This window comes from Thamnophis sirtalis, unplaced genomic scaffold (assembly GCF_051295495.1).
Source record: "Thamnophis sirtalis isolate CommonGarterSnake01/CBP01778 unplaced genomic scaffold, rThaSir2_p1.2 scaffold_1, whole genome shotgun sequence".
Taxonomy (NCBI): Eukaryota; Metazoa; Chordata; class Lepidosauria; order Squamata; family Natricidae; genus Thamnophis; species Thamnophis sirtalis.
In genome coordinates this window covers 61,553,471-61,573,919 of record NW_028261381.1, presented here as the reverse complement: position 1 = coordinate 61,573,919, position 20,449 = coordinate 61,553,471, and the positions used below count along the sequence as shown (strand labels likewise).

The window sequence follows — 20,449 nt, the reverse complement described above, 5'->3', positions numbered from 1 at the left end:
GTCTGTCTCTCTTTCTCTCTGTGTGTTTCTGTCTCTCTTTCTCTCTGTCTCTATCTCTGTCTCTGTCTCTCTCTCTCTCTCTCTGTGTGTTTGTGTGTGTGTCTTGGTCCCTCTCTGTCTGCCTCTGTCTCTCTGTGTCTGTGTGTCTCTTGGTCTCTCTCTGTCTCTCTTTCTCTCTGTCTCTCCCTGTCTCTCTCTCTGTGTGTCTTTGTCTCCCTCTGTGTGCCTCTGTCTCTTTCTCTCTGTCTGAATCTCTCTCTGTGTGTGTATGTCTATCTGTCTGTCTCTGTCTGTCTGTCTCTTTCTGTTTCTCTGCGCGAGAGGGAGAGGGAGGCTGGGGGAGACTCCCTGCGGGGGCGTTTGAAGGGCTGCCGCGAGACCTCTTGCTCCCAAGAGCAAGGTCAGAGAACAGGTTAGGGATAGATCGTCACGGAGAAAATCTATGTATCGCTAGGAGTCGAAGAGGACTGCTCTCCTCCGCGCGGGGCGGGAATTCCTTAGGACTTCACCCTGGGAGGGTGTGTGTGCAGACCCCCCCTCTATTTGTTTGGGGGAGGGGGTTTGTTGGGCCTATGCTTACATGATTCGTACTGGGGAAGCCCAGAAAGGAAAAAGAGTAGGGTGGGGTGGATGGACTTGGGGAAGTTGAGTGGTTTCCATACGAAAGTATTTTTAAATGGCCTTGTTTATAGAAACTGTTGCAGTAGGTAAAAAAAAACAAGAAGAGATAAAACGCCACAAAATAACCGGCCTCTATATGAGAATTTTTTTTTAATCACCAAGCACGATTTCTTACTTGTGACTCTTGTGGATATACATAGTTTTCTTGGCTTTTTATGCCAGCCAAGGCGGGGCAGTTTCAAAGGAGCAAATGCAGTTGGGTTGATTGACAAGCATATGCAGGCTACCAACTGGGATTACGCTGGACTTGGATTTGGCGCACTTCGCTCTTCGGTGCTTTCCTGCTAGTTTGTCTTCCAAAACAGATTTAGGCAAATGAGTCACTTTAAATTGGGCCCTTTGCTGCCTCCTGGTTCCGTGAAATGGGTACCCAATGCCCTTTTCTGCATGGATTTTCTATGCTCGGATTTCTTCTATAGCTGGAACAGGCAGCATTTACGTGGTCGAGGAGAGCCACACTTAACATTTCTTGAGTGGGCAAAGGCTGCTGTGGATGGTCACTGATACACAGAGCGTGGCTGTATCGAACTGGGTAGGGATTTTCTTTTCTTGGAACTAGGAGGAGGGATTCTCTTCCTAAAAGCAGTGTCAGCCCCGGTGCGCTCCAGCAGGTTAGAACTAGGGGAACATGGCAACAGTGTTTGTGCATCCACCTCCTCTCCCAATGGTGTGAAACCATGCCATCGGCCACGTGTGTATTCAAGAACCTCCAGGACTACAAAAATGATATTCGGGGAACAAACGGTTTAGCCTGAGCTCTCATCCCATAAGGCTTAAATAAGAATTGTGTCAAAGTCCTGCAATGATAGCCTGTCCAGCTATCCATGGAGAAAGCTCTACCTACTGGTCAGCAAGGCAAGGATGGGCAGGATTGTAGCCTTGTGTGGGCAGATGGCCAGTTTTAAATAAGCAGCTGACAAATTACAAAAAATGCAGCATTTGGGTGAACTTTCCTGAATCTGAATTAATGCCAGCTGTGCTAACAGTGTACCATATTAGAACAGAACATACAGAAATTTATTTTTTTCTTTTTAAAATGTGGCTAGTGATAACATGGGGTGGGGGGGCTTGGGGATACTATTGTTACAGCACTTCCTCTATCATTTATATCGGTTATTCATACAGCAGCAACTAATGTAGACAAATGCTATTTGATCTACCATACAAGATAGAAGCTGGCACTGACTTGAGCAGGTGATTTTTAGGTGAATAACCACTTGGCTCATAGCTCACTTTCTGCATTGGCTCACGGTTTGCTTTGCAATGCAAGGCGCCCTGATGTTCTGCGAAGATCTGGACTATGATTCACACAGCGTACTCTGCATAGGAGGTACTGAATTCACCATTTTTTCCCCTGGGATCATACAGTACTTTGAGCAACATATTAACACCCTGAATTTGATTTGGATAATATGCCAATAAAATAAAAAAGAACATAAAAACAGTGTTAATACTCGCCAGGCTTTCTGTAAGTATGAGGCCAATGGAATGACTAAACCTTTAACGGACCTGACTGAATGTGTTGTGTGAACGCTGGCTGTATAGCACGTGTGACTAATATCTATGTAGGAGAGGGGAGGCGGGGTTCTGAATGGAATGTGTGTGTGTGTTTGTGCTCGAATGACAAATTGTGTGGGTCTGAATGGTAGAGTGTGCATGAGAGTGGCTCTGGGTGTGCACGCGGCCCCACCCACTGTTGGCACAAACCAATCTTCCAAGTCAGTTTGGCACCCAGACAGAAATAGGCTGAATATTCCACAGGCGCACATCTATTGTCTTGACACTCCCTTGGTCATTAGGTTAGCTGTACATTAGATGAAATAAAAGGGGGGGGGATAGAATACGGGATATTAGAATTCAACATGCTGAACTTCAGCCTCTATTAGTCCCAGCCGTAACGACCAGATGAAGGCAGGAGGGGAATTGTAGTCCTGCAACATTTTGGAGGCACCAAATTGCATCTGCTATTAATCACTGCATTTTAAACAATTTGAACTGGGTGAGGACGTTAACATTGTCCCAAGGGTTTGTGTTGGAAACTTTCCTTTGCTCTGGGTGAAAACGCCTATGACTTTTTTTGGGGGGGGGGATTACCCAGATTAATTTTTGAGGGTGCGCGCGCGCAGGCTTCGCATCCCGCCTGCCAGTCTTAAAACAAATAGCTTAACCGGAGCGCCTCGGCGGAACCTAAAGCTTCAAAAACAGGGCTTCAAAAACAAGGGAATCGAAGGCTAAAGATAAGCGGTGGAGCAACGAAGACTCAAAATGGAGCCCTTGCTGCCAGAAAGGAGGAGGCCTTTGTGAACAGAGATGAAACCGGTTTAAAAAAGGGGTGTAAGATTATTCCAGCCTCTGCACTGAGAATGGTGTTGGTGACCTTGGAGATCCGACTAGGAAGAGTCCCACGCCCCAGTGCTGAAAGGAAGAAACTGCCCCGCTGATGGAAACCGCCGACGAGCAGGAAGAATCCAACAAACCCGATTGGGAAGCGAGGTAGGGCTGGCGAGTCGTTTACGCCGGCGAAGTCAGGGTTTGGTTTGGTTTGGTTTGGTTTGGTTTGTTTGTTTGTTTGTTTGTTTTTGGTGATCTGGTTTGGGGCTGGTGGGAACCCAACTTCTGCCTTTCCTCCAGGCGGCCCCCCTCCTCGGAGGAAATCTGGGCTACTCCCCCTGCTTGGGCCGGCGAGAGATGGCGATCACGGTGCGCTCGGATCGGAATGCGCCGCTTGGCCCTCGCTCAGCCCCCTCCCCACCCACTCCCTGCCTTTCGCCGTCCCCTCCCCGCGCTCCGCTTTGCCTGTCAAGGGGAAGCAGCCTCGCCGGCCGTCCCTCCCTCTCTCCCTCTCTCTCTCTCTGGCTCTCCTCCTCCTCCGGTTGGGACGGGGCTTGCGAGCAGCCCGCTCGCTCAGCCGAGGGAAGCCGGCTTTGCCCTGCGTGCGCGCTCTCTGCGCCTTCCGGGGCGCCCGGCTCGCCGCGCTGGAGAAAGTGATCGGCGCCCCAACGGCCGGGATCATCCGGGCGCTCCTCGTTGTTTCTTCGCCGCCAGGATGTTGTCCCAGCTGGGGCTTTTCTTCATCTTGCTCTGCCCAGCCAACATCATCGGACTCTGGTGGTGAGTAGCTGGGAAGGCGAAGAGAGTGACCGGGAACGACTGAACGGAGGTCCCAAGCTCTCGGGAAGTTCCAGGCGCGGAGCTCGGGGAAACCAACGGACTTAGGGACGTTTTGAAGACCCCCGAGTGCCTTTTAAGGGAGGGTGTGTGTGTGCGCGCGCGTGTTTGTGCGGGTGCGCGTGCGGGAGGTGGTGGTGTCAAGGAGAGCTTCTAGAGAGTTGGAAGGTCTGGAGGCGAGAAGGGGCTTCAACAAACTCGGGGAACCAGAAGCTCTTACCAACTTAGCAACCTTCTCTCCAGCCTCAAGCGCGCCCCGCCGGCCTGGAATGAAAAGCCGGTGGGGGGCAGCTTCAAAGGGGGACGCTTGCACACTCCAGAGGGCTTATGCTTCACCGCCGACCTCCCTTGCGCTCCAGGGCTCTCTAAGCGTGAGGACAGCTGTACGGTCGGGGAGGACAGAGACCCTCTAAGAATCGAAGAGCGCGCGCGCGCCCCCCGTGCGCGCACGCCTGTCGCAAGCTAAAAACCCTTCCCACGTGCCACCGACCCCCGCGAGTAGCTCCTGAAAGGATCTCCGAGGTGTTCTTTCATCACCCCGGGACGCATCTCCCTTCTGTCGCTCATCCTCCGGGAAAAAGCCCTCCGGGTTTTTTTATTATTATTAAAAAAAAAAATAATAAAATTTGCCGCACCTTGGCTCCCCTTTCCCCACCCCGTCCCAGGTCCTCGAGGATCTTAAGGTAAACGCCAGACGCTCCTGCTCAGATGGGAGCCGACGCCGGGCGAGCGTTGAGCTGTCCTCGGGCTACATTCCTACAGAAGGCAAAGAAAGGAGGGGGACTCGACCGAACCCCTGGTTGAAAAGCTCCAAGGGTCTGGAGAAGCAGGCGGTCTTTATTCGGCCTCTTTGGCTAAGAAGTTAACTTTTAAGTTTTTAGTTTTTTTAAAAAGTCAGGCTCTAAGGAAAACGCAAGAGGATTCCAATAGCACCCCGTCTGTGTGCCCCATTTATGATGGGGCATTTCATCGAAGAATCGGGGGGGGGGGGAGACACAAACCCAAGAGAGCAGAGAAAGGGGGGGGGGGTTCATGCCAAGAAAGAGCTGTAGCTGAGACCCAGGCTTTGGAAACCTAGATATTTGTCGAAACATGACCTATTTAAATCTATTAAGAATTTCACCTAACCTGTCCTGATCCCCTTTCAAGTGCTTTCCAGCCTAACTTCCTTCCATGCCATCCAGAACTTAATTCATTAGTTAAGGTGATTTGTCTCAACATTGTCACACACTTGCCCGACCCCCCAGAATCAAGTGTGTGGTTAATCCTTTCATGGCCTTCTTCCCAGCTAGTCCTGACCAGCAGAGGAGGTCATCTCAACCACCTGTTGATTGTTCCAGTCAGCTTTAGGAAGCCCCCCCCCCCATCCTTAAGACTAGATTCCAATTTCGCAGAAGGACAAGTGGAACTTTAACTCCCTTGAAAATGTTCAAAGTAGGAACTGAACTATACGATTTTATCAACTGATCATCCTGTACAAAATCACTATCAGGTTGATCTGGAATTCAAGGCAGATTTTACAGTAGCTTGTATGGATAGAGACAATTTTTCCTGAGAACCCCTGCAGTTTTTTGGTATCTTGTCAATATATTTTATTTATTTCAATTTGGATGCTGTTATCTCCAATCAATTTGGTTTGGAACACATGGATAAATTAATAACTGATCCAAAAGATATTGAGCTGATTTATCCATGGCTTTGCCCCAGACAGGGCTGATTCAGACATGCATGGCTACAATTAATCCATGTTCAGTGACTGATAGCTGAAGAATGAACCAACTCTATTTACTAAAGCCATAGCATGGGAAACTCTGCTTGCTAATGGCTAACCTCTGAGAGTGATCTTGATATCAAGGGCTGACTACACATGTAGTGGTGTCTAGCCAGAACTGCATTTTCTTCCCTGCGCATAATGGAAGTCAATAAATCAACCTGATTCACCCTTTATGCTGTGCCATGTCACAGTTTTTCCACACTGTGATTTGGTTTGTGGTGTAAACCCAGCCTGTACTGGGTATAAAATATGATTTGAGCATAAGATGTTTGGTGAGCATTACGATGAAGCAAATAATAGATTAGCAAAATAGGTGAATTCTTCCATATCCAATGAAAAACCTCAACAATTTTTGCGGGGAGAGAAATGAGGAGAAACAATCTTGCTTATATGTATATAGATGTAAAATCTGAGTTTTGTGTAACAATACACTGCCAGGGAAACCCAGATGTGTAATGACAAAATTGTTTCAATGTGTAATCTTTGACTTTGAAATGCTGACATTCACCACAGAAATGCCAAGGTCACTGTCACCCCCTGGATCTGAGCCAAGGTCCTCCTGGATGAATCTGAGCGCTGGTCCTGCCAGTTCAGGCACAGATTTTGTTTGAGTTTAGTATGCCAAGAAACTTCTTAGACTGCTGAATGGGGGAAGGAGGATGGGGCCACTGACTTTCTAGAGGACAACTGTGGTACATGCAGCAACTTACTTGGGCAAGTAATCTTATCAATCTTTAAGGAACTGGTCTTCATGCAATATGAAACTAACAATGCTAGTAATGAGGCCATCAGCCTCTTACAGCTTCAGGAGTGATATGACCCTGTGCTACTTCAGCCAGTTTGTCTACTGTACTTTCCTTCTCCAAGGGTGTTAATAGTTCAAGAGGGAGAAGAAGGAGCCATCAGCATCTATGCACAGAGCCCCCTCCCCCCAGGATGTGAACAGGTTGGAGTCAAGGAAAAGGGTTGAAAAATGAGCAGAAGGGAGAAGGAGGAAGCTCTGCTAAGGGCACCTGCCAAGACTGTAGGTTATTCAACTCTCCCATCTTTTGAAAAGCCTTTTGCCAGAGATGCTTTCCTCCATCTTTCACTCCCCTCAAGAGCATCTCAAGTCAGCTACCATTTCCCCATGTGTCAAACTGTGTCTGTGACAATGGATGGTTCCCATTGTAGGTTCTGTATCTATGCTGCTTTCCCATTTCCCCTCCAAATACTTCGCTGGGAATTGAGGGGCCAGCAGCTCTCATGGATTGATAACTGGTCAAAGAGTAAGAATAATAGATGATTTTCACCTGAATTTACTCAGTAGGATCCCATAGAGATCAGTGCCAGAAATGGTGTTCTTAAGCTGATATACGAATAACTAGTAAATTTGCTATATTTGCTGAGGTCAAACTGTTGAGGGCTGAAACGTCAAAGCAAGGACTGTGAATGCTTCAAAAAGATATATTTTCACTTGCATGAAAATGTTTGACAATGGCAAATATAGTCAATATAAATAATACGATGCACCCTGGCATAAAATATCCAAATGTTACTTTATTGAGATCTGACCTGACATTTGCTCACCAAGTAGTGAATACGCATCTAGGCATATTCCATGCTTGGAAGAATTTGATGAAGAAAGAAATAGAATTGCCAATATCATCCTATATCAGTCAGTGATGACATCACTTGGATAGAGATCTCTATCCTGTGATATTTCTGAACCCTGCATCTTAAGAAAGTGATTACAGAGCAAGAGGTTGGAATTTGGAATTATAGTTTGGTGTCCTTTACAGAATTGTCCAATGCATTATAGTCAACTCTTCTTTTCTATGGTAATTCTTGCATTCTTGAAAAAATGAGGAAGTGAGCTATATGGGCTTTTGTATGCCAACTTTTCAGTACTCTTTAGAACAGTGAGGCGAACCTTTTCAGCATCAAGTGCCGAAAAGGGAGCACTTCACGCACAGTCATCTGGGCCGTGACCAGGAAGAGGAGGTTTCCAATGCATGCATGCACACCAGCCAGCCAGTCTTCCTGTTACTGCCTCACATGCGCATGTGATGATCAGCTGATCATCGCATGCTCATGTGCGCCAGAAACCCGGAAGTGGAACGGGTGAGACCATACGTGCCAGGCGACATGGTTACATGTGCTTCTTTGGGCACGTGTACCATAAGTTCTCCATCATGGCTTTAAAAGACATCCCTCATCTAACCTGTAAGATGGTTGGTCTGACTTTTGCTTGTCCAATTGTTCCATTCTACAAGTATATCAAGGCCAACTCATTGACATCTCTTGCTTAAAACTGTTATTGCATCCAGGGTGTTGTGCCACATCACTCAGTCCCCCCTGAAATGTGATTGCATTTCCTTCTGTCCTTATTCTCCCACATAGTTCCTAATTAAAGAAGTAGCCTCAAAAGCGACAACTATGATATTATCCCTTTTTTTTTTCCAATTTGGTATTGAAAAACTTAGATTTTATTGCCCCCACTTGCCTGTCCCATTTGCAAGACATTCAGTGGTTCCAGTGTCAAAGTGACTCTTCCAAGCTCTATACAAAATGTTCCTCTGAAGAATCAAAGCAGAGAAAAATGGACAGATGCTTTGAATTATATTTAAAAATCCAGCTGCCTCCCTAGAAACTGATTTAGCATTGCTGATGTTCAGTGAATGAGAGCTGATTGGATGAGTAAAGCTTGATGGTTTGACTCTTGGATCTGTGTGTTCCACTCCTCTCTTTTTCCCTATTATTGTAGTTCTGACCTTTCATGTCAGCTGTCACAATTCCCATCTTCCAGTTTTAAAGAAGCACATTTGGCTCACCCTTCTTGTAGCATCCTCAATTTCAATAGATTCAAAAAAAAAAAAAAGGATCTTGGAAAGTTATTTCAGGGACATTTCCATGGGGTTCTGTTACAAAACATACCATTAAAGTCATTTGTTCTGTAGCATTAATGTCTGATGTGTCATCCAGAATAACAGAGAATAATAGAATAATATCTCGGTTACTTTCGATCTGCCATAATTTTGTTTGCCTTTTCTTGCCAGTAACTCTGTGATCTCATTTTGAATTGCTTTTCCAAGATTAGTGGCGTATTTTCAATGCTCCTGAGTGGAGCATCAAACACAGCCATCTGTTTCACAGTTTTAAAGAAGTTTCCACAACTTTAATGCATGCAGAAGATTGGAAGTGCCATACAGGGAGAGGTGTCACATTGAACATCTTTGCTACCCAACAATATGTTTTGGGGAACATTTTGTCCCCAAAGACTTGGGTCGATCTCCAAGGCCCTTTATCCTTAGACTCATCTCAGGCCTTTCCCACATATAGAATGTTTCCTGGTAATTTGCTGCTTCTTTACCAGATCTCTAGCGAGATCTTTTCAGCCTTCTGTTCAGTAGGACCCACTCTGTCTGGAAAATTAGTCTAAGAAGAATTTGCAGAATCCTGTGTTTTTGAGTACACAACCCATGGCCTCTCTGCTGTGTCACTAGTAAGACTTCATGCCAGAAACAACAGAATAACAGAGTTGGAAGGGACCTTGGAGGTCTTCTAGTCCAACCCCCTGCTTAGGCAGGAAATTCTACACCACTTCAGACAAATAGTTATCCAACATCTCCTTAAAAACCTCCAGTATTGGAGAATTCACAACTTCTGGAGTCAAGTTGTTCCACCGATTAATTGTTCTAACTATCAGGAAATATCTCCTTTGTTCTAGGTTGCTTCTCTCCTTGATTAGTTTCCACCATTGCTTCTTGCCCTGCCTTCAGGTACTTTGGAGACTAGCTTGACTCCCTCTTCTTTGTGGCAGCCCCTGAATGTTTGGGATGGAAATGTTCCTTTTCACTACCTTTGGAAACATGATGTTTTTCACTTTCTGTGAAGTTCACGGAAGTCCCTCAGGTGGCTGCTGAAGTGAGTCCATAGTCCTGGATCATGTAGACTTAAGAGCAGAACTGAATAGCAGTTGTTTCTCTCATCTCAACCTAGAGGTGGTATTCAGCCAGCTCTGACAGGTTCTGGAGAACCGGTAGCGGAAATTTTGAGTAGTTCGGAGAACCGTCAAATAGGCTGGCCCCGCCCCCGCTGCCTCCCTGCCTCCCAGCTGATCTTCTTTTGTTGCCCTGAACAGGAGAAGGGAGCTGGAAAGCAGGTTAGTGGGGTGGGGAGGGAATGGGGATTTTGCACTAACCTTCCCCTGCTGCACCCACAAAGCCACACCATGCCCACAAAGTCACACCCACAGAACCGGTGGTAAAAAAATTTGAATCCCACCACTGATCTCAACCACATTCTCCTCTGATCTACACTTTTCTTCAGGAATGCGTATGACTAGATCCCTTGCAGGTGGAAATATGGATACTGCCTTCATGCTAATTACCTGGAAGGTCAGGCACCTTCTCACAACCTACATCTCCATTACAGCCAGGAGCTCATTTTGAAGATTCGTGTTTTTCATGTCTCATAGGAGGAGATCTCCTCTTTCTGAGATAAAAAAGCTGCTGCTTTCTTTCTTCTTCTGCTCCATATTATTTTCTTTCACTCACGATTTCTGTTCTGGGCCAGTTAATCAAGTGGATCTCAATATTCAGTTGAAGGGGACCAATAATTAAGTTAATACAGGCAGTCCTTGACTTAAAGCAGTTCATTTAGTGACAGTTCAAAGTTACAATGGTCCTGGGGAAAAAAGAGACACATGACTGTTTTTCACACGGCCGTTGCAGCATCCCCATGGTCACGTGATCAAAATTCAGATGCTTGGAAACTGACTCTTATTTATGATGGTTGCAGGGGCGTCATGTCATCACCATTGGTGACCTTCTGACAAGTAAAGTCAATGGGAAAGCCAGATTCACTTAATAATGAGGCAACTAACTTAACAACTGCAATGATTCACTTAACATCAGTGGCAAGAAACATTGTAAAATGAGGCACAACTCACTTAACAAATGTTTCACTTAGCAACATAAATTTTGGGCTCAAGTGTGATCGTAAGTTGAGGACTACCTGTAACAAGACTGGAGGGATATTAGCATGTAAGGGCTACCTGGGAGCCTTCTAATATTTCCTCCTCTTCTGCCTCTAAGAAGTTGACCAACTTTTCTTCTCAAATGAATTTAGAAAAGTGGTAGGACGCTTCCTATGAAACTGCTGTTAATTAGTCTGGGCTTCTAGGGGTGCTAGAGAGATATATGTGAGTGTCACCTTTCCCCCTTTTTCCATGTGTGCCATGCTTTATGTTCACCCCCTTTTGCTTTCTTGCCGAGTCTCTTATGCCTCTTTTCCTCCAGCATAGGAAATTCTGTGTATTGAGAGGAGAGAAAATCCATGTGTTTCAGCAAAATAATTTGGTAGACCCCGGGATCTATTGAGTCCCCCAGGTCCTCATCCCACCCCACCCCACTTGGTGGCACCTAAGGGGACTCCCTTAATTCATCTCATAGCAAATCTGTGATCATCTTGTATACCTTGGCAGACTTGCGACTTTGATGCTTAAGTGAGTAATGCAGAAGAGGGCAGATGTTCAGTGTGCATTGGCTGCCCTTTGATTTTCATTTAAAACTAATAAAAAGAGAATAACCCAGCTGCAAAATCATGCAAGGGGAAAAAAAACTTTGCATGAAAGAAACTCTCTCTAAACTCTCTAAACTCAACTCTCTCTTGAGCTCCTTCGTAGGGTAGGAATACTAAACCGATTCAGATGAACTTTCCTCTTGCACTCTCTTTATTTACAGCTTGGCACCTTGGTGCTTTACTACTCAGCCTTACTTTGCTCTGCAATCAGACCTCTGCCCAACTGGCAGCATCTACACTGGATGGGAATAAAGAGCGTGTAAAGCAACACTGGTGGGGAAATCAGCACCCCGACAGATTCACGGACTGTTCCTGAAGCAAATACCCAGTTTCTGGTTCTTAAAAGAATCCTCAAGGGTATGCGTTGTTTACAACAAGACGTTGATAGCATCTTTCCTTAAATGAAGGCACTCCTCTGGAAAAATGCAATGAGATCTGGATATTTTCTATCACACATTATGTACTGGCTGAAACAAAATGGCCCACATTGGATTCCTGACCTTTAGTGCAAGGCTCTGCCAGATCACAGCAGAGGAAAAGTGTTCTATACCAGAAAACCTCCCTCTTGACTCTTGGTTCAGCCAGCCTCATTTCAGGGAGGGGTGGCATTTACCCCATACTTTTCCTTGACAGTTTTAATGTGGGGAGCTCAACATACGCCGCTAGCTTTTATCAAGAGCATCTGTAGAGAGGGCAAGAGAACAAGACTTGTTGCACGTGTCATGACATCATTGCACAAAGGATGTTAATTGTGTAATGCATTGTTTGTACAATGACTTCTTAAAGTCCATGACATCATTGTGGCTTGCGCCAAATGCCTGTGCCTTATAGAGAATCAAGCTGTTAGTCCATTGTCTAGTTTAAGACTGTCTCTGCTAGTTGAAGTATAACATGCTTACATGCCAAGCTACAATATAGTTTGCTTAATTTTGATTTCGCGCAAAGCAGCCACTTTATTTTACGGCTAGCTGTGAATCAGGTCTATTCAGCAAATCACAATTAAAGTAAACTGCCTCCCAGCACAAGAATAGACAACTTGTGCAGCTGGGCAGGAATATTGATTGATTGATGATTGAGGAACCAAAAACCCAAAGAAATGACAGAGGGCGTGTCTGATGCAATTCCTGGAGAGGCAGAAAATCTCGACTTGCCCTTTGTAGAATCTAGGGCTCAAATGGAAATTAAATGCAAAATTAGGGCAAAAAGAATCATATTTAAAATGTTGTATTTAGTGCTGAATTTTTACAGTTCAATTTGGCAGGATTTTGGGAAATGCAGAATGGGTGTTGGGGTGCCATATTGCCTGAACCTAGGTGGAAAAAGGTTGGATTTGCTATTGTTTGTGGAAAAGTCATGTATATAACATGGGCAATCCAATGATGTTCCACCAGACCAGTGGTGGGTTTCAAATTTTTTTAGAATCTCTTCTGTAGGAGTGGCCTGCTTTGTGGGAGTGGCTTGCTGGCCATGTGATCAGGTGGGTGTGGCCAAATTGTAAAATATGGTGAAACTCAGCAACCAAAATGTTGGCTCAGAAACTCTGGCATTTGAAGCACGCAAGTCTTAAAGCAGTCAAGTTACAAGACCCTTGCACCCCTAACCCTTTAGAAAAAAAAACAGGGGTGTTCAAACTTGACAGCTTTAAGACTTGCAGACTTCAACTCCCAGAATTCCTCCACTCGCTCTTCATCTTGATGATGTGTGGACAGGCGAGGGAAGGCAGCTGGAACCGGTTCTAAACGGCACGGTAAATTTGTGGAACCTCTTCTATAGAAGAGGTTACAACTGGCAGGAACCCACCCCTGCACCAGACAGGGCAATGGCTATTGCATGTAAATAGGAGGGAAACTATTTAGAGAGGTAGGCAGCACAGAATATATCATCCAGTGGTGAAATTCAAATATTTTACTACTGGTTCTGTGGGTGTGACTTGGTGAGCATGGTGTGGCTTGGTGGGTGTGGCTTGGTGGGCATGGCAGAGGAAGGATACTGCAAAATCTCCATTCCCTTCCCACTCTGGGGCCAGCCAGAAGTGGCATTTGCCGGTTCTCTGAACTACTCAAAATTTCCGCTACCGGTTCCCCAGAACCTGTCAGAATCTGCTGGATTTCACCCTTGATATCATCTGATTTGGACACGTCTATTTTGTTTAAAAAAAAAACTTTAATAAGGTAAATAACCCATACCTCATATTCAAACAGTGCCTGTTAATTCTGCACTGATAATCTATGGAGATTCTCAGTCATCGGCCCTCCCAAAGGTGCTTTTTCAAAAGGCAACTGTATGTTGTTTTTGCTTGAAAAAAATTCAGTTCTCTTCACTTCTTCAGAAGCTTCTTGGATGGGAAGCATCCTCAAGCAAAAACAAAGGAAGCCCAGTTGCCTTTTGCAAAAGCACCTTTGGGTCTGCACTGATTAATTATCCCTACTCTATATCAACTCTTTCTATCCAATAATAAATACAGAATTCCCCTTGCACTGAAGCATGGAGCCCTGTAGCCAGGTTACCTATAACATAGTTGATGGCAGCCATGAAGAGGAATTTGAGGAATGGCAACAACTAAGCTGTACTGTATCAATTGACTTTGAAAAGGAGCATGTGTCCCAAAGCTGATTCTCTATAAGTTATTGTCTTTTGTGTTCCAGGAAATGACAAGCAAAGGAGCCAGAGATAGGCCAAACAATACTTTCCAGATACGTTGGATCATAGTTACCACAAACCCCATTGAGCATGACGAAGTGTTGCGGAATATATTTAATTCAACCAGGTCTTATGGGGGAAAAGTGTGAGTTTTCATGCTGTTGCCCAGTCTCTCCACAGTACACACACACACACACACACACACACACACACACACACACACACAATTGTAAGGCTTAGCAGCAGTTACCAAACTCTCTGGGCACAGGATATGATTGATCTCATCCAGCGGTTTTGACATTATCGCCATCTTGCTCCTTAGGGGACAAGTAAACCTTAATTGCGTCATCTCAAATGTACTTCATCCCACCACAAACACGTTGGCAAATGAGACCAGCCTCTTAATCTGAGTAATAGCAGATTTATATCAAAACAGATGAATGTCTTAAACACTCAGCACGGGGGCCTCTGGGAAATGTATTCTGAGATACAGTGGTTGCATGTTCCTGGGAGGCTGTTCTTTGGGGTCTGACAAATCCCCCCCTCCCCCACACTTAGAGCACTAAAACCATTCTTTGGAACAAAAAAACCAGCATTTACATATTATATAGGCAGGAATCATACATTCTGATAAAGCACCATGGGACTTGGGTCTGTCTTTGCATGATGTGTAAGCTCACTATTGTTTCCCTTGTCATTTCTGTAAATGAACTTTTAGTGCTGCTACTTTGACTGAAGTAAAAAGGCTGGGGTTTTGATAACCACTATCTTGGCTGCTTCTGCCTTGATTATGGTCCATGTGAAGCTCTCAGAGACTGTTTGAAAAGGCTGCTTGAGAACTTGTTACTGTTGTGGCCCTGAAAGTTTTTAAAATTCTACCATCACTGAATCAAGGTACACACTCTTTTACTTTGGCCATATCACACATCGTACAGAACAGTGGGGGTAAGACACCCCTCACATCCTTGGGTTGGGTGTTCTGCTAAGATACAGCCTGTTGTGCCTTACACTGATTTCTATCATACTGCTGTAAAATGGCTTCTACTGTGGAGCGCAGTGGAGTCGCCAGGGTAACAGCTTCACAGTACTACACAAGGGGGCTCCCTCTAGTAAGGGGGAAAATCCAGCATTAGAAATTAAAGTGGTATCACTTTTCTTGATGCTTCTGGGGGCACAGGGAAAACATTTGGAATTAATTGAATTGTCGCCGAAATCAGGGCTTTTCCTGTACCAAACTTGGTACACAGGTTACTTACCCTGTGGAAACAAATACTGTGGGGGTAAAACACCCCTAACACTCCTTGGGTTCTGATAAGAGCCTGTTGTGCTTTAAAATGGATTCTACCATACTGCCTTAAAGTGGCTTCTACTGTACATGGTATGGTAACAGCTTCACAGTACTCCACAAGGGGGCTCCCTCTGGTAAGGGGGAAAATCCAATATTAGAATTAGCTCTCATGAAAGGAGAGTTGGGATAAATAAATACCAAGGCAGCGTGGGGTTATCAACTAGTAGTAAAAAAAAAAAAGTCTGAGCATCTAGAATAGTGTTGAAGGATTGGAACACATAGACTTGAGGGGAAAGTTAGAAGTGACTGTTGAAAGGAAAGTTGGAGATAGTGAGTAGAATGAGCAGAGGGATGTTTGACCAGACCCAGAGAAGGAAAGCGAGGGTTTGCAAGAAAGTATGAAAAACAAATCATAGCCAGACTTTTGACTGCAAGGTTTTTGTTGCTGGTCATGATGTTGCAGAGCAGTTGTGAGAGTGACTGAACTTGTAACATCATACAATTCTGCTGAACCAACCCTAATGGAGAGTTCACAATTAGCACTGATTCATAGATTATTCCTTGCAATCTATAATGGCTGGCTTCATAAACATACCAATATGAAACATGTCCTTTTCATATAACCGATTCCATCATTTTGTCATGAAAGAAGATTGGAATCCAAATCCAGCATTTAGGCTGGCAAACCTACCATTTTGGATTGATAACATGTAGTTTTGAAAACTTCAGCAGGTCCCAATACTTGGTGGACCATGTTTGCACTTAGAAACTAAGCAGGGTTGAATCTCCCTACTTCTTAGGAGGGAGCTTGCTATGAACTACCAGGACTGTAGGGCAAGATGGAAAAAAATAATGTATATCCTGGAAGAAGGCCAATGAGAAATCACCTCTTTACTCTTCCTAAGAAAACCATATAGATATATCTACAGTATATGTGATCCAGGGGTGGGTTCGGTGCCCGAAAAAATTGTAAAGAAAGAAAAGGGCAGAAATTGGGAAGGGGATGTTCTAGCCACACCGTATAGGAAGCAGTTCGAATGGAAGTATTTGCCTACAGTGAAATCAAGCAGCAGATGAACTTGAGCCAGAACAGGCCAGAGAAGACTATTGATTCATAGAAAAGATGGGTAGAGGCTGCATTCCTGGTTGGACGGCTGGGATCAGGTAAAAGACAATATTGTCTATTCGTGCCTGTGAGAAACGGTCAGTTGCCAAGATTTGCATTGGGACGAATGGTCATGTGCATCAGCCCCAAACCTCCTTTTCTCTTTTCTCTTTTCTAGTGGACCCAGTAAATCTTCCAGTTTTGAATCAACCCCCACCCCCTCCCTCCATAAAATAAACTTTGGTATTGGTTTGAATTGGGTTGCGTTGGTTTAATCAATGAATTTCTTCTTGTTTCTGCTTTTGGCCATTTATAATTTAAATGCACTGAGCTTTTTGGTTTAGCTGGCCAATTGCTGATTCATGAGCAACTTAAGAAGCAACTCAAGAAGCAAATTAGCTGGTTTCCTGGCAGCTGTACCAGATTTTAATCAAGGACTGGGAAATATTTTTTGCCCACGGTTTCCACATGAAGCCAAGAAAACTATTAAAACCTAGTATGAGATAGCAACAGCTTCTGAAGTTAGACTTTCATGTTAAATTTCGGAGATGTGGTAATTCTCAATATAGGTTCCATAATTGTGAGGATCTTATTACTAAGAGTGTTGTGGTGTTAATTTTAGGTCCTGACTACCAGGGAGAGGACAGTGTTCTCTCTTTCTGGGTGTATGAGAGAGAGAGGGGGGGAGAAAGAATGAGAATGAGAGTTTCTGGTCTTCAAATTATCACCCAGAAAGTATAATACAGGTAGTCCTCGACTTATGACCACAATTGAGCCCAACATTTATATTGCTAAGTGAGACATTTGCTAAGTGAGTTTTGCCCCTATTTTATGACCTTTTTGCCACAGTTGTTAAGTGAATCATTGCAGTTGTTCAGTTAGTAACACGGTTGTTAAATGAACCTGGCTTCTCCATTGACTTTGCTTGTCATACATGCCAGTTGCCAAGGATCTGAATTTTGATCATGTGACCATGGAGATGCTGTAACAGGCATAAGTGTGAAACATAGTGATAAGTCACTTTTTTTTCAGTACCATTGTTACTTTGAATGGTCACTAAAGGAACTGTTTTAAGATGAGGACTACCTGTGCTGTTTGAAAATGCTGAGTTTGATCATCCTGGCACTGAGCAAAAACCATCCACAGCAGTGAAATACAACTATGTGGCCTTTGTAGCAGTGGTGAAATTCAATTTTTTTTACTACCGGTTCTGTGGGTGTGGCTTGGTGGGCGTGGCAGGGGAAGGATACTGCAAAATCTCTATTTCCACCCCACTCTGAGGCCAGCCTGAGGTGGTATTTGCTGGTTCTCCGAACTACTCAAAATTTCCACTACCGGTTCTCCAGAACTTGTCAGAACCTGCTGGATTTCACCCCTGCTTTGTAAGTAAGTTGTCAGAAAGATTATAAGCAATGTTCTGATCCCACCCCATGAGACCTGATATGCTCAGAAAATGAATTGCCATGCACACTAGCCTATAATATTCTGCAAGATTGGCATACTCTGGTCCCTTTGATTAAATATTGGGACCTTGGGAGCACTTCTCTATAGTTGCGACTGCTCTCTGGTATGAAGTTCACCCTGGATGCCTCCCCCTGCTATTGTTTAGAAGAGCCTTGAAGACCTGGCTCTTTGCCCAGGACTTTGGTAAGGGACAATCAAGACCATTTGATTCATCCTCACCCCATCTTGCTTTCTTTTATTTGTTTTTCTATTATTACAGTTGATTCACGCAGTCACTCAGATGTTTAGACTGGATCTGGTATTTTTATCCACCTATCGAGCCCCGCCCAAGGAGCCAGGACAGGCAAATGTTGCTTGTTGGTGTTGAGGGTATTGTAGCAGGATGTAAGCTTTACTTGGCTGCCTTTTTGCAAAAGGCTGATTTTGATTTTATTAATGCCAATGGTGTTCAAAAGGTGCTTCAGATACTTTGGGATTACATCTATTACTAATGATGTTATCTTTGCTTTCTTTTGCCACAGTTGTTGTACTTTTTTTTGCAGGTCTTTGTATTTTTTGGCTTTCTCTATTTCCTTGTTTTTTATTCTGCTGTCTTCAGGTACTGCAACATCCACTAGCCAGACTATTTTTGGGGGGTACTTTTTGTTGATAATTGTTAAGTCTGAGATGTTGTGCAGCAGATATTTATTTGTTTGAATTCTAAAGTCCCAGAGCACTTTGGTGTCTTCATTTTCTATTCCTTTGTCTTTTTTGTGATTTCACCAGTTCTTGCTTGCAGGCAATAGTACTTCTTGCAAATATTCTAATGCATCATTGTTGGAACTTGGATGGGTCCTTGGTGCTCTCTGAGCTTGGTTGTTTTCTTGCAGATGTTTCATTATCCAAACTAAGTAATATTACCAGTCAGCTAGCACTGATGGTGTAATCTACTTTGGGTAATGAAATGTCTGCAAGAATACAACCAAGCATAGACACCACCAAGGATTCCTCATTTCAATCTTGAACTACAAATATTCTCCTTTATTGGTACTGTGACTTTGTCATTGACAAATTCATCATCAGTCAATTGAAAAAGCCAGCTTTACTTGGAACACCTTACATCCTGCAACAATACTTTAACACCATCAAACAACATCTGCTTATCCCAGGTCCTTGGGAAGAATTTGATAAAAATGCCAAATCCAGTCTAAACATCTGACTGATAGTGTGACTAACCACAATAATGCCTAAAGTCAATCTAATCCAGTGTTTCTCAAACTTGGGAATTTAAAGATGTGTGGACTTCTAAAATTCCTCAGTTTGAAGAAATTAGGCCTATCCTATCAGGGTACAAAAATCTGTAATCTAGTAGTCATCTAGATTTTTGCATTTGAGATTCAAAATTCCAGGTTAAACAAAGGCGTAATAGTACTTGCTACCTGATATTTTGCCATGCAAAAATACATTGTTTCTTAGACATCACAGTTTTGATTGCAGTTTGTCAAAGATTGCTTGCAAAAATGCAGTGATCTCTTCACGTGAGTCAAGGGGCATCTTGAATTTCTCAAGAAGACATCAAAGAGCTCAAAACTCATCCAGAAAGCTCCAAGTCCATTTTGGGCCATCTTTATGTATGAGGTGTTCAACAGTTGTGGCTACTAGACCGTGGGATTGAGGTTTTATCAGTAGAACAGTTGGTGTGATTAATGACTCAGTTACAAAGACAGGGATGAGTCAAGCACATGAGGGATGTCCAGGAAACTCTTTACCCCAAGTGCTGGAGACATGATTGTCTACCGTTGGGATGCTCTTTGGGTATGTGATTATAACAATCCTTTCTGATCTTAATGCCTTTGCCATTTACAAGTATCACAGAGATGTTGTGGTCCATCCAGTTCTAAGGGAATCACAGATGCTTTTGTGAGTCCTGAATTATTTGTCATTTCTCTGTTTCAAAATGGGTGGAGAGAAGGAAAATCTGTGGGTAAGACCAGGATGCCGGTGGGAGATCTCAATTTGGTTCTCTGGTTTGCCAGAGACTCTCTGGGGGATCTTGAGAAATACGCTTCCTCTTTGCCTCCAGTAGCTGCTCCCTATTTGTCATCACAAATACTTGTTTATCTTTCTGTTTACTGTACACAGAGATCCCGAAAGTACTGAAGCATTTGTTGCATAAGAGGCTCTGCTGTCATTTTTATACATCGTAGTGAGCATTACCAGTACTTGTCTATTTATGTTTAGGGATTATATATATATGTAGGCAAGAATAGTTTGTATATGTACCGCATTGAGATTCAGAATCTCTTCAAGCAATCAGGTTTTTCCTGCAAGCACATTTATGGCATTAGTACAAATGCCCAGATGTTGCTCAGTTGCACCACTAGTTACAGAATTTATTGGGTTATGAACCAAATTTATGGGTTCATAATCCACCATTGGCTAAGTCTATACATTAGTCTATAAACTAGGAGTGTCAAACTCTGTTGCATTGAGGGACACATCAAGGTTGTGTTTGACCTCAGGGGAGTGGCCAGGGTGGGCATAGCCAGCTAGACATCACTCATGTCAGGGGCGCCTGTAGTGGCCCAAGTCCTCTGCCAGCGAAAACAGGCTTCCAAGTTCCATTTTCGGCTGCCACAGCCTCCTGCAACCTTCCGTCAATGAGCTCCATTTCCACTGGCAGAGGGTTGCAGGAGGCCGTGGCAGCCGAAAAGGGAGCTTGGGAATCCGTTTTCAGTGGTAGAAGCACCATGGGCTGCTCCTTTGCTGTTTCCAGGGCAGCCCC

The 20,449-nt window shown here is 44.2% G+C and overlaps 1 protein-coding gene across 1 annotated transcript in view; it reads left to right on the top strand.

Moving 5' to 3' along the window:
* Positions 1-3,712: 3,712 nt before the first annotated feature.
* Positions 3,713-20,449, top strand: part of WNT6 (Wnt family member 6) — a 69,246-nt gene continuing 52,509 nt past the window's right edge. Inside the window, exon 1 of the mRNA XM_014056000.2 lies at positions 3,713-3,792. Within this exon, the coding sequence (XP_013911475.2) occupies positions 3,728-3,792 (65 nt within the window). The 5' untranslated portion in view covers positions 3,713-3,727. The remainder of the gene's footprint in view (positions 3,793-20,449) is intronic.